The sequence below is a fragment of the Pipistrellus hanaki genome, assembly GCF_964339955.1.
Source record: "Pipistrellus hanaki genome assembly, chromosome: 20".
Lineage (NCBI taxonomy): Eukaryota > Metazoa > Chordata > Mammalia > Chiroptera > Vespertilionidae > Pipistrellus > Pipistrellus hanaki.
This window is the reverse complement of record NC_140522.1, coordinates 12808580-12821135: the sequence shown is the minus strand read 5'-3', so window position 1 is coordinate 12821135 and position 12556 is coordinate 12808580. Positions and strand designations below refer to the sequence as shown.

The window sequence follows — 12556 nt, the reverse complement described above, 5'->3', positions numbered from 1 at the left end:
GTAGAAGGACCTGACACGCCCGTCCAGAGCACAGAGCCGCGCCCCCGGCACCTGTGCCGTCCTTCCTCTGGAGCAGAGCAGCTATGCTGCCCGTGTGACAGGCTGAGCGACCTCAGCCTCACCTCCTCCATCCTCACCAGGACCGGGAGGCAGAGCACGGCCTCAGGGCGGGAGGCCACTCACTTTTCGTGCTGATGCACAGCGCCGCCTTGTTGGCCGTCCCGGTCAGCTTCCCCCCGAGTTTCTCCACGGTGGCCTTCACGTCATCCTTGCTCCTGGCGAGCTTCCCAAGAGTCAGGATCTTCATGTTGGACAGCGGCTTCTCTGGGTGGGAGGAGAGGAGAGAACCGTGAGGCAGGGATGGGGGGGGTGCAGGGGGGCTAGAAAACCAGGCAGCAAGCTCTCAGGGAAAAGCCGGAACAGGCTGCAGGCCCCCTGGACAGCCTAAGCACCCCTTTCGTCAGCTTCTCCCGAGGGAAGAACATGAAAACAGAAGTAAAGGCCATTAGGAAAGCAGAGGCCAGCCCGCCAGTGCCACCACAGAACTGCCTCATCCCCGGGCACGGAAAGGCTGCAGTTGGAGCTGGGACCAGGGACAGGAAGCCGGCGGAGGATGGGAAGGAAGCAGAGGCAGGTCAGGGACAGGAAGCCGGCGGAGTATGGGAAGGAAGCAGAGGCAGGTCCCAGGGACAGGAAGCCGGCAGAGGATGGGAAGGAAGCAGAGGCAGGTCAGGGACAGGAAGCCGGCAGAGGATGGGAAGGAAGCAGAGAGGCAGGTCAGGGACAGGAAGCCGGCAGAGGATGGGAAGGAAGCAGAGGCAGGTCCCAGGGACAGGAAGCCGGCAGAGGATGGGAAGGAAGCAGAGGCAGGTCAGGGACAGGAAGCCGGCAGAGGATGGGAAGGAAGCAGAGGCAGGTCAGGGACAGGAAGCCGGCAGAGGATGGGAAGGAAGCAGAGGCAGGTCACAGGGACAGGAAACGGGCAGAGGATGGGAAGGAAGCAGAGGCAGGTCCCAGGGACAGGAAGCCGGCAGAGGATGGGAAGGAAGCAGAGACAGGTCAGGGACAGGAAGCCGGCAGAGGATGGGAAGGAAGCAGAGACAGGTCAGGGACAGGAAGCCGGCAGAGGATGGGAAGGAAGCAGAGGCAGGTCCCAGGGACAGGAAGCCGGCAGAGGATGGGAAGGAAGCAGAGGCAGGTCCCAGGGACAGGAAGCCGGCAGAGGATGGGAAGGAAGCGGAGAGGCAGGTCAGGGACAGGAAGCCGGCAGAGGATGGGAAGGAAGCAGAGGCAGGTCAGGGACAGGAAGCCGGCAGAGGATGGGAAGGAAGCAGAGGCAGGTCACAGGAACAGGAAGCCGGGAGAGGATGGGAAGGAAGCAGAGGCAGGTCACAGGAACATCAATCACTTTTCTTGTCCTCCTCCCATTTAAAAGCAAACTGCAACTTCTCAGGCAGTACTTAGTGATCAACCCTGTTAAAAAATCAGACACAGCCGAAGTTGTTTTGGCTCAGTGGTAGAGCTCAGTCGGTCTGTGGACTGAAAGCTCCCGGGTTCGATTCCGGTCAAGGGCATGTGCCTTGTTTGCGGGCACATCCCCTGTGGGGGGGTGTGCAGGAGGCAGCTGGCCGATGTTGCTCTCTCATCGACGTATCTAGCTCTCTGTCTCTCTCCTTCCTCTCTGTAAAAAACTAATAAAATATATTTTAAAAAAATACGTTAGCTCTGTTTAAAAAAAAAAAAAAAAAATCAGACACAACTGTCCTTCTACCACAATGGTGGGAGACAACCGATTCCAGGGAGAAAGAAGAGGCTGCACACAACTCCGCTGGACGGCCTGGACGGGGCAGGCGCCATGTTTGCGGCTGGTGGGAACGCAGTGCTGGCAGCATCCTAGGACAGGAGGTGCCGCAGGGAGAAGTCCTGCCCGCCCCGCGCCCCTCCCCCTGCACTGAGGACACAAAGGCAGTGGGGCTGTCTCCCGAGAGAAACAGACGGAGCTCCCTGCTCGTGGCATTAGTGGAGCATCTCGCTAATGCTGACAGCACACAGGCCTCTGCACGCAGAGGAGGCCGGCGCACGCAGGCTCTGGACGCCTCGTGGGACCGGGCTCCCGGACAGCGAGACGCAAGGAGGTTCTGCAGTAGCTGGGCAGGTCACCCCGCAGGCCCCTCCAGGTAAGGCCATCTACTTGGCCTCCCTGCTCCTGCTTGGGGGGGGGGGGGGGGGGTTTGGACAGAGATAGGGAGTCCTCACAGGATCAGCAACAGTGACCAGAGAAAGACAGCCTGTTCCCCCAAAGCACAGGACCTCAGCCACCCCACCCCCCCCCGGGGCCTCAGAGCTCTACCTGGTGGGGCAGAAGAGTTGGTGGGTGCGGGCGCCGAGGCTGTGGGAGGTGGCGGGGCTGCTGCCACGGGGGCACTGGTCTCGGGAGGGAATAACCGGTCCTGCTTCTTGACCTTCAGCTTCTTGAGGTAAGGGATTTCTCGGAATTCCTGAGGAATTTAAGTTTCAGTTAAGAAACCAGTTCTCCCTTGAAATAATGATAATTTCTGTTGTCCAAATTAAAAAGTTCTTTTGTAGGGAGTGGCTATAGGGTTAAGCCTTGGATGACATGTTGGCAAAGCCAAAAACAAGTCCCAGCTTAGAGGGCACAGTCCTCTTAGCACATTAGGCTTGATCTTGTGAGCTCCCTAGATCCTTCCTGGGTAGCTAATGGGCTGTGGGAGGTGTAGCAAGTGCTGCCAAAACAAGTGAAACTCACAAGAACATTTAACCATGGTGACCACTACCTTGTTTACCTCTGGCTATGAAATAAAGGCTCAGCTAGCCGTCTGGATCTGTTCTGTGGTCTCAGCCAGACACAAGGGATCCGTCGAGCCCCAGCTTATTCTCTTTGTCTGTCTTTTCTACATCCTTCAAAGCCCTCCCTCAGGTTCACTTGGCTGTGCTGGCACCACACACTCTTTCTTCTTTTTATGATAAGAATAACATTAAGGCCCTGGCTGGTTTGGCTCAGTGGATAGAACATCGGCCTGCGGACTGAAGGGTCCCAGGTTCTATTCTGCTCAAGGGCACATTCTTGGGTTGCAGGCGTGATCCCCAATGGGTGGCGTGCGGGAAGCAACTGATCAATGATTCTCTCACATCATGGATGTTTCTCTCTCTCTCTCCCTACCCCCTCCTCTCTGAAATCAATAAAATATATTAAAAAAAAAAAAAAAAGAATAACATTAAGAAAGCGTGAGGCTCCTAGTATGAATTATTACAGATATGGAGCTTAATTCTAGCACTCCTACGTTTATGTTAGAGCATGTGCTGTGGATGTGGTAAAAAAAAAAAAAAAAGCTTTACAGAGCGAGTCTGCCATCTGTGAACCACTGCTGACCCGACTGCCACCTCCAGGCTCGTTCTCAAGCTGTTCCCCTCCGGTCAGCCTTTCTGGGCTCCCATGCCCGTCCCCTGCCCAAAGGCCACCGCCTGCACACACTGGGAGAGTCCGCAGAGGGAAGTCAGGGCACCTCCCTACACTTCTTAGGAAGGACACACAGCAGAGCCCAGTGTGGTCCATGTTCCGTGCAAATCCCCGGCTCAGCACAGCTCTCTTCCTCCGTGTGATCTACAAGGCCTGTGCTGAGCGGTCACTTGTTAACATCAAATACAGTGGGACTCCACTTAGCAGCTTTTTAAAAAAAATAAGTATTTTTATTGATTTCAGAGAGAAATGGAGGGAGAGACAGAAACATCAATGCTGACAGCGGATCGACTGGCTGCCTCCAGCTCGCCCCTACGGGAGGAGGTCCCACAGGCAAGCTTTCAGCCGGGGGCCAAGTTCTAAGCCAGAGCGTGCTCCGGGCTGGACGACAGGGAAGGCTGGAAGGCTCCCCAGGCAGTGACGGCTCCTCAGGCAGTGACCGCTCCGTAGCCTCTAACAAGGGCTAAGCAGAGGCATGTGACGGACCCAGTGGTTTGCTGGGAACCGCCGGCAGTCAGCTCCCTGTTGCTGGAAGAACAAAGGATTGGGGTTTGTGTACACACAGGCTGGCGAGAGTGGTGTGTGAGGAGGAGAAGATGGCAGGAAAGTGCCACAGAAGGCCACAACCAGATCATGAAGGGCTCCGGTTAGGGCTCGGGTTCCAAGCTAAGGAGCTGACCTTGAGCCTGTGGGCCAAGACCCCGGGGACAGCAGAGGAATTGCATGGAGTCTACAAACCCATGAACTCGCATGGGCAACAAGCAAACTGTGATCTGAGAAAAGTGCCTCACATGTGCAGACACCTTTGATTTTAGAGAGAGGAAGGGAGAAAGAAACATTGACTGACTAACCCCCACCCCATGCCTCCCACAGGGACGGAGCCCGCAACCCGGGCATGTGCCCTGACTGGGAATCAAACTGGCACCTCTTAGTGTATGGGGTGACGCTCAACCAATTGAGCCACACTGGCCAGGGCTGCAGGTACCCTTCTAAAATACTCCTTTAAAAACATAGGTAGATGCTAGTCTTGGCTGGTGGCTTGGATGGAGTGCTGTCCAGTACATTAAAAGGTTGTGGGCTTGATTCCCGGTCAGGGCATAAATAGGAGGCAACTGATTGATGTGTGTCCCCCCCCCCCTAAAAATATTAAAAACATATCATTGTGAAAAAAGTATGTATTCACATGTTTATATATATACTAGAGGCCCGGTGCATGAAATTGGTGCACAGATGTGTGTGTGTCTGTGTGTGTGTGTTCCTCAGCCCGGCCTGCACCATCTCCAATCTGGGACCCCTTGAAGGATGTCCTACTGCCGGTTTACAGGGATCGGACCTAAACTGGCAGTCAGACATCCTCTCGCAATCTGGGACTGATGGCTCCTAACCGCTCACCTGCCTGCCTGCCTACGCCTAACCACTCTACCTGTCAGCCTGCTCACCCCCAACTGTCCCCCGCTGCTGGCCTGCTCGCCCCCAAATTCCACCCCCCCCCCTCCTGCTGGCCTGCTCACTCCAAACTGCACCCCCCTCCCCTACTATCCTGATCACAACTGACCCTCACTAATGACCTGCTCGCCCCCAACTGTCCCCCACTGCTGGCCTGCTTACCCCCAACAGCCCCACGCCCCACCAGCCTGATCACCCACAACTGCAGTCTCATCCTGGCCTGATCACCCACAACTGCCCTCCCCTCTTGGCCTCTAACGGCCTCTACTTCGGCCCCGCCACCATGGCTTTGTCCAGAAGAACGTCCGGAAGGTCTCCTGGAAAGTCTCCCAGTCTAATTAGCATATTGCCCTTTTATTAGTATAGAAGCCTGGTGCATGGGTGGGGGCCAGCTGGTTTGCCTTGAAGGATGTCCTGGATCAGGATGGGGGTTCCCTTGGGGCATGGGGCGGCCTAGGTGAGGGGTGTGTGGTGGTTTGCAGGCTAGCCACACCCCCATGGGGTGGGGGTCCCCGCTGGGGTGCCTGGCCAGCCTGGGTGAGGGGCTAATGACTCCCAGCCCCTCCTTTTTTTCTTCAGTGCCTCCTTAAGGGGAGGCCAGGGCCAGTTGGAAGTAGGTATCTGGAGTTTATTTATCTTCTCTAGATGAAACTTTGTAGCCTTGAGTGGAGGCAGGGCCAGCCAGGGTGGGCGGGAAGCGTGGCTTCCTCCATCACTGAAGGAAACCCAAGCCTCCTGCTCACTCCAGCTCCATGGCAGCCAACATCTTTGTTGGGTTAATTTGCATACTCACTCCTGATTGGCTGGTGGGTGTAGAGGAGTGATGGTTAATTTCCACGTTTCTCTTTGATTAGTGTAGATACTGTGCAATCTAAGCAACCATTCGACTGGTAGCTGACACTCAATGACCACCAGGGGGCAGATGCTCAATGCAGGAGCTGCGGGGCAACAGCAGCTTTGCAGAGTGCCCTCTTGCACTCTGGGGCTCCTTGGGGGATGTCGGACTGCCCGTTTTGGTGGATCCCCACAGGCCAGTCTGAGGGACCTCACCTGCCCAAGGGACCCCGCTCACTCTGCAGATGCCCTTCAAACCCAGGTGCTGCCCCAGATGCGGCAGGCCAGGGAGGGATCACGGAGACCGGCTCCAGGGCATGTCCGACCAATCTTACTGAGTCCTGCCCCGCTGGCCACCTTCTAATTTACTTTCAATGTGCACAATCCATGCACCAGGCCTCTCGTTGATATATAGAGCACAAAATAGTTCACATTATTTACTTTCTTGTTATTTTCTCAAAGATAGAAGGAATATAAACACCATAAAAGGGCCTGTAACATCTGTATATTCAGAAAAACTGAAAATACAAGGCCAAATTTGCTGAGTGACCACTCAAGAAAAAGGACCGAGAGGGAGGAGTGAATTATGGTAGTGGACAGAGGAGGCAGGAAACGAATGAGCCTGGGCAGGAGGGCCGGTGGAACCATGAGTTCTGTTCCAGATGCTGGGTAGGCAGTGCCAATGGGACAAATGCCTACGACCAAGTGCTTACTACATGGCCCCCTCCCACACGCTCGCCCCCCAGAAGTATGCACCGGGAGAGATAACTGGATCAAATCCCGAATCCTAGTTAGTGGCAGTCCCAACTCTGCTCAGGCAGCTGGGTGCCAGCTAAAGCTGAGTCTGAAGACATAGGTGGAGTCCTTCCAGCAGTCAAGTCCCCAAAGACACTATCACTAACCCCGCCCACAATTCCAAATGAGGTTTCTCAGGTGAGCTTTTGCACCCGAGAACTCAACATGTAGTTCCATTATAAAGAGATCAAAAGAGAAGATAACTGAACTCTGGAACCTGCTCCCCCTTTAGCATAAAAGCAAATAAATACTCTTAAGAAAAGCTCTCCTAACAAAGGCAGGAATGATCCGCTCCTCACCACCGGTCCCCTGTGCTCAGAACAGGCACGTGCTGAGCAGGCACAGAAACGATCCCCTTGGCCAGGAGGACTTGCCTCCACTGGACAGGCCTGTACGCCTGTACCAAGTGCTGTGGTTCTGCATCTGTGCCGTTGTTTAAACCATGGAGCCAGCGATGTGATTTTACGTTCTAACTGTGAGGATGAAGCCTGAAGAACGCTGCCTGCCGTCGTGGCTGCTGGGAGGGAGGGGATCGTATTTTCTGTCTTCAGACGCCAGGAGCTCCCACTTACCTTTGGGGTGACCCATTCCTTCCGGCTGGGCGTCTGCGTCTTCACCATGCACTTGGTCCAGGCGGTGATGTCCCCTGTGCAGTAGTAGGCGTCACTCCTGAAGACCAGCTGGCCTGAGCACTCCTCGCAGGGAAGGAGGGCCCCGAACACAATGCCGTCAGCCACGCGGTCCAAGATCTGCCCGTGGAGAAGCGTGTCAGAGACAAAGCGTGACAGAGACAAGGAGGGCTGCAGTGACACTACCCACGTGGGGTGAAGAATGCGCACACTGCACACACCAACACAGAAGAGAGGGCTCGCCCGGCTTGCTAACTGCCCTCCCCGCGTGGCTAGTTGACAGGGGAGCTCAGACTTTTGTACTTCTAAGTCCACACACGCTCCTGCAGTTCCCACTGCCCTCGGGGTTTAGAAGTAAAGGGAGAGCCAGAGCACCCCCTGCTTCTGCACAAGAAGAGTGCCACCCTCTCCCCAGAGCCCGCAGGACAGGCCTGTGGGGAAGCTGGTCTCAGGAGCTGGTCCCTCGCCCTCCAGACCTCACACCCGGGGCAGTGTGGGCAGAGGCAGCAGAGAGCACCTCAGGCCCGCGTGGCGTGATTATACAAGTACAGCAGAAGCCCCTCAGTCCTCACCAAAATCCTACACCAAGGGCTACCTTGGGGAAGATGCCGGAAGGGCCTGGAGAGCCTGCCCCTGGGGAATGGGGCCACGATGATGGTGACCACGGGACTGTCACTCCTCCCAATGAAAACAGGCAGGTGTTCAGCGAGGGCCTCCCACATCCCACATCCCACAGCGGCCTGGCCTCGCCCTCGGCCCCCGTAACGAAGGCAGCTCACCGCCGACTCCCCGGACGGCACTTGCTGCTTGTTGAAGATGAGCAGCTCTTTCAGGTCATTCGTGGAGCACGCTTTCTTGAGCTCATCCTTGGTGTTCCAGATCAGGTCGTTCTGGGCCTGTGGACAAGGCCTGCCGCTGAGCGACCCGCTCTTTGCTGAGAGAAACCCACCGCCAGGGAGATGCTTCTGGCCTGGCTCGTCTCCTAATGAGCTCATCCTAATGAGCTGCTCGCCAGCGTCAGCCTCGTCACCAGGGAAGTGTGCGCCGGCCCCGCTTGTGGGTGCCCAGGCAAGCCCAGAGCGCAGCCTCCACACACCACAGGAGGTGGGCAGACCACGGAGGGACGTGGGGAAGGCTGCTGCCCAGGAACCAGGTCCCTGGAATCAGCCACCAGAAACAACTGCCCGGAGACTCAGGAAGGAGCCTGGAAGCTCCCGGGTCAGGTACGGGAGGTGGGCGTGGCTGCTCTCCCAATCTGAGAGTGCATGGGGGGGGGGGGTGGGGGGTGTCCAAACACACCCATTTCCTCGGTGCAAAACAGCAGCCAGATGTGGACCACAACGAACGTTTTTTACAAAGGGCAACCACACCCAACTGTCCTTCTTATCAACAACTGGAACGAGATCAGAAGTTGCCTCTAATTTTCACACCACCAGTAAAAACTGAATTCTTATGTAAGACAGCCAAGCAGATGCCTCATGGAAATCAAGTTCCTAAGAGAGACCGCGTGTTCTCCCCAGATCCCCAAACAGCTAGCGTTTTCTGGTGAACAATTTGTACTTTGTGTCAGTGCATGTGCAATCCATAGTGATGAATCTCTGGCCAATGACTACTGATCTAATGGGAGTCTTCTTTTCACCATGTGACTGCTATTCCTTTTCCTTTTAAACAGGAGCTTCATTAAAAACAAAAACCAACCAACAGCAGTAACAACTCTCTCTTCAAGGCACTAGTCTAACCCTACTAGACCACTGGACCGATTTCTCAGTAATTTCTGAATCTGCTGCTATACCGCTCTACCTAATTTTCGGTACTTTGCCTAGACCTATTTTCCACAATGTCTCCAAATTCCATCTTATTCTAACCACTTGTTTGCATGTAACTAACCTTTTTCTATTATATATCATGTTGATTTTTTTCTCTTTAATGCTCAGGAGCCCAGGTATAGGGGACAGTTAGGTTCAGGGCCTCGGTTGTGGTAGGGCTATGGCAGGGGTGCGGAACCTTCTTTCTGCCCAGGGCCATTTGGCCATTTATAACATAATTTATGGGCCATTAAAATTGTCAATTAGCCTTCTATATTTGGTCAAATATTGCATTAATTTGCCCCTGACATCTAGGTAGGACCAGATCATGATTTCATGGGCTTTATTCGGCCCAAGGTTCCCCACCCCTGGACTAAGGTAAGTACGTTTGGCATTTTTAAAATTATTCCTCAGTTTGCATGCTCACCAGCGACCCTACAGGTCCAGAGGCAGTGATGTACTGTGTGGCTGAAGCAGGATCTACCAGCTCAGTGAGGCTGCTGCGGGGGCCTGCCTCTCAGCTCTTGCCCGAGCCTGGGTGCTGGCCTGGCAGCTGGAGCCCAGAGGGCGTTCTCCTTCAAATAAGAACTGCTTCTTTGAGGGGAAACCATGCTTTTTAACAGCAGCATCAACCAGGAATCCCTAAGGGTCTCGGTAAGTGGGACACACACCTCCTTGAGCCTTCTCCCCAGAGTGAGTGAAAGACCGAGGCAGAGCGGCGAAGGGACAGCTCAGCACTCACCTTGAGAGCCTTTTCAAGCTTGGCGTCCTTGTCTTTCTCTTTCTTCGGTTTCTTCTTGGGCACTTGGTCTTGTCCATCCACCTCGTCGCCTCTCCTCTTACTGAAAGAGACACAGAACATAAGAGAACCAGAGCCACAAAGTCTCGAACACCCAACCACGTGGACACCACGTCTCTCCTTATTTCAACTCTCTGCAGGCCCCGTGGCCGTCTCTCGGGGAGTTTGCGCCGACGCCACCCCTTCAGAACATACTCTGCTGCCAAGGAGCGATTGCAGGGGTCTTCAAACTACGGCCCGCGGGCCACATGTAGCCCCCAGGGGAGTCTGATCCTGCCCGCCAGGTATTTTGGGCAGTGAGCGCAGCCAAGGTGTTACAGTAGGAATTAGTAGTTCATATAGTCCGGCCCTCCAGCTCTCTGAGGGACCGTGATCTGGCCCCCACTTTAAAAAGTTTGAGGACCCCTGGATTAGGGGTTGCTCCAGAGCCTTGGGACAACCCAGTACAGAAGTCACTGGTGGGCCCTCCCATCCCAACGGCAGCGCCGTACGAAGCCCATGCTCTTCTGAGTCTTCATCCAGGGAACTGCTCCCTCCCAACCCACAAAACACCCGTGATGATCCTCCCAGCACTGTTTCTCAGACACCCAGACACAAAGGAACGTCCACAGGGGCGGCCACGGGGCCGGGAGAGGGTCAGACACAGGAGCGCCCTATGGCCCTTCCCTGCCGCCCTCCACCACGGCGGGGAGAGGCAGCTGAGCTGTCGCCATCCCTCAGCCTGCACCCTGGCTTTCTCAGTCAGCAAGGGGCCACAGGACTGACATGGGATCTGTGGCCCCTCTCTGAACCCCCCTGAACCTCCCGCTGGCCCTCCACCCACACTTCGCTCTTGACTCCCGGGAGCTGCTTCTCCAGGGCTTCCTTATCCTCCGGAGAAAGCAGGCTGAAGCCCTTGAGCTGGCTCGCACTGTATTCGGGCCGGAAGCCCAGCTCCTCCCTGTTCTCAACAAAGCATTCTGGGTGGTACCAGCGGTCAATCATGCCCAGCTGGGGCTTCTCCGGGTCCAGCATCTTCTTGGACAGGCGCACCTGGCCCTACAGGAAAACACACGTGGTCTGAGAGACAAGGAAGGTGGAGACATCAGGGCCGGGGTGGCCAAGCCAGCCCGGGCTCAGCCAGCGAGGGCCTCAGGCCCAGCTCAGGACTGCGGGAGGTTTTGGCACTTTTATACCACCAGTGGGGGTGTGTTACCCTCAAGCCCCTGCACCCCGTTTTCAATGGACTCAACTTCCACTAGTTATGTATTTGCCGGGCAAGTCGAGGAAGTGGTAACTGAACCTTGAGAAAGACACCTGCTAAGAAGGGCTCCTGGTGGCTAACGAGGCTCAAATTAAACAAAGCAGACCCCAACCGGGTTTCTACAGGCCTCTTGTACCAACTGCCCTTCAGAGGCCTGCACTGCGTCTCTGCCACCCGAGTCCGCCCTGATAGCCGAGGTCCTGGAGTCTCACTTCAACCCCAGGACTGAGGCTTTCCCCATCCAGAGCTGCACAGCTCTGACCAATCAGAGCGGCTCCATTTTAACCCACCAGGACAGTGCCTTCTGGACCAATCAGAGAACCTGGAGGCCTTATTTGCATGAGGACTGATTGGAACATCAGGGACCAGGGCGGGGATGTGTGTCCACAGAAGCCAGCTCCCCTCTGGCTAGGAGACCCCGCAGATGGGACTGATTTCTCCAGTGTGTCTCACAGCTGTCCTATCATCACCCTGAATGGAGCTTCCTTCTCCACCGTACCCCAAACTGGAGGTTCCTGGTCAGCAGACTGGGCAGAGCGGAGGACCTGCACTGCACCTGGGAGCCACACTCCAGGCCCCGAGCCTGAGCCAGGCCTCCAGTCCCAGCAGGGACTTTCTGTCCCCGCCCCCTGCCCTCCTTTCTTCCATCTGCTGAACCCAGTCCTTCCATCCTGCCCAGCCTCACAACTCCAGGCCTGACCTTCCCAGGAGAATTCCAGGACTGTGAGACGCAGCATGAGGGTGCTGACACCGCGTGGAACTCCATTTCAGGGCAAGCGTCACTCAACACACACGACTTCTGACAGCCAGTCCCCGCAGAACCTAAACTTCTGCCCCATTTTGTAGTGATTAAAGGTAGCTGGAGATCATTCAATGCCACGATTTTCCTTTCTAAAGCCCACTGTCCATCTCCAGATCTCTGGCACAGCCTCCAGGAGGCGAAGCCTCAGGCCAACCAAACAGAACGTTCCCGTAAGAAGGGTGCCGAGGCAGAGGCAGCCTGTCCCGGCACCCTGTGCTTCCACAGCCGTCCAGGCGGCGCTCCCTGTCGGCCGCCCTTCTCCAGGGACAGCTGGCAGGAAAGGGTGGTTGATGGGGTTAGCGACGCCCAGTGGCAGAAAGCCGAGTCCGGGTCCGAGCCTCGCCCACCTTGTCTATCTTCTCCAGGCAGCCCTTGCAGGTGCTCCTGTTGGACTTGGCGTACTCGGCTGCGAAGTCGCCCAGTGTCTTCTCCGTCCTGCTGCCGGCTCCGCCCTGGCCTTTGCCTGAGAAGCAAACACAGCAATGCGTAACTCACAGCGTGTCCGGGCCGCCGACCGTCCCTGGGCTCTCCGCGGACACGTGTTCTGTGACCGCGGTTGGTCCGTTTCCTCTGTGCCATTTCTAACCGCGGTGGGTGCTGAACCAGCTTCTCTCTGGCAGCAAAACCAAACCTTTCCCAGACGGGCTGCTGGAAACAGCTGTCAGCTGGTGGCTGCCTCACCTCCACCTGTCTCCATTTCCTCTGCCCCCCCCCTCCCCCTCATT

General features: G+C 56.0%; 1 protein-coding gene across 1 annotated transcript in view; it reads right to left on the bottom strand.

Moving 5' to 3' along the window:
• The window catches only part of PARP1 (poly(ADP-ribose) polymerase 1), a 42058-nt gene that overhangs the window by 15578 nt on the left and 13924 nt on the right, over positions 1-12556 (bottom strand). Inside the window, exons 3-9 of the mRNA XM_084868856.1 lie at positions 12179-12294; positions 10610-10824; positions 9730-9829; positions 7962-8078; positions 7126-7302; positions 2351-2498; positions 184-324 (exon numbers count right to left, since the gene is read on the bottom strand). Of these exons, the coding sequence (XP_084724982.1) occupies positions 184-324; positions 2351-2498; positions 7126-7302; positions 7962-8078; positions 9730-9829; positions 10610-10824; positions 12179-12294 (1014 nt within the window). The remainder of the gene's footprint in view (positions 1-183; positions 325-2350; positions 2499-7125; positions 7303-7961; positions 8079-9729; positions 9830-10609; positions 10825-12178; positions 12295-12556) is intronic.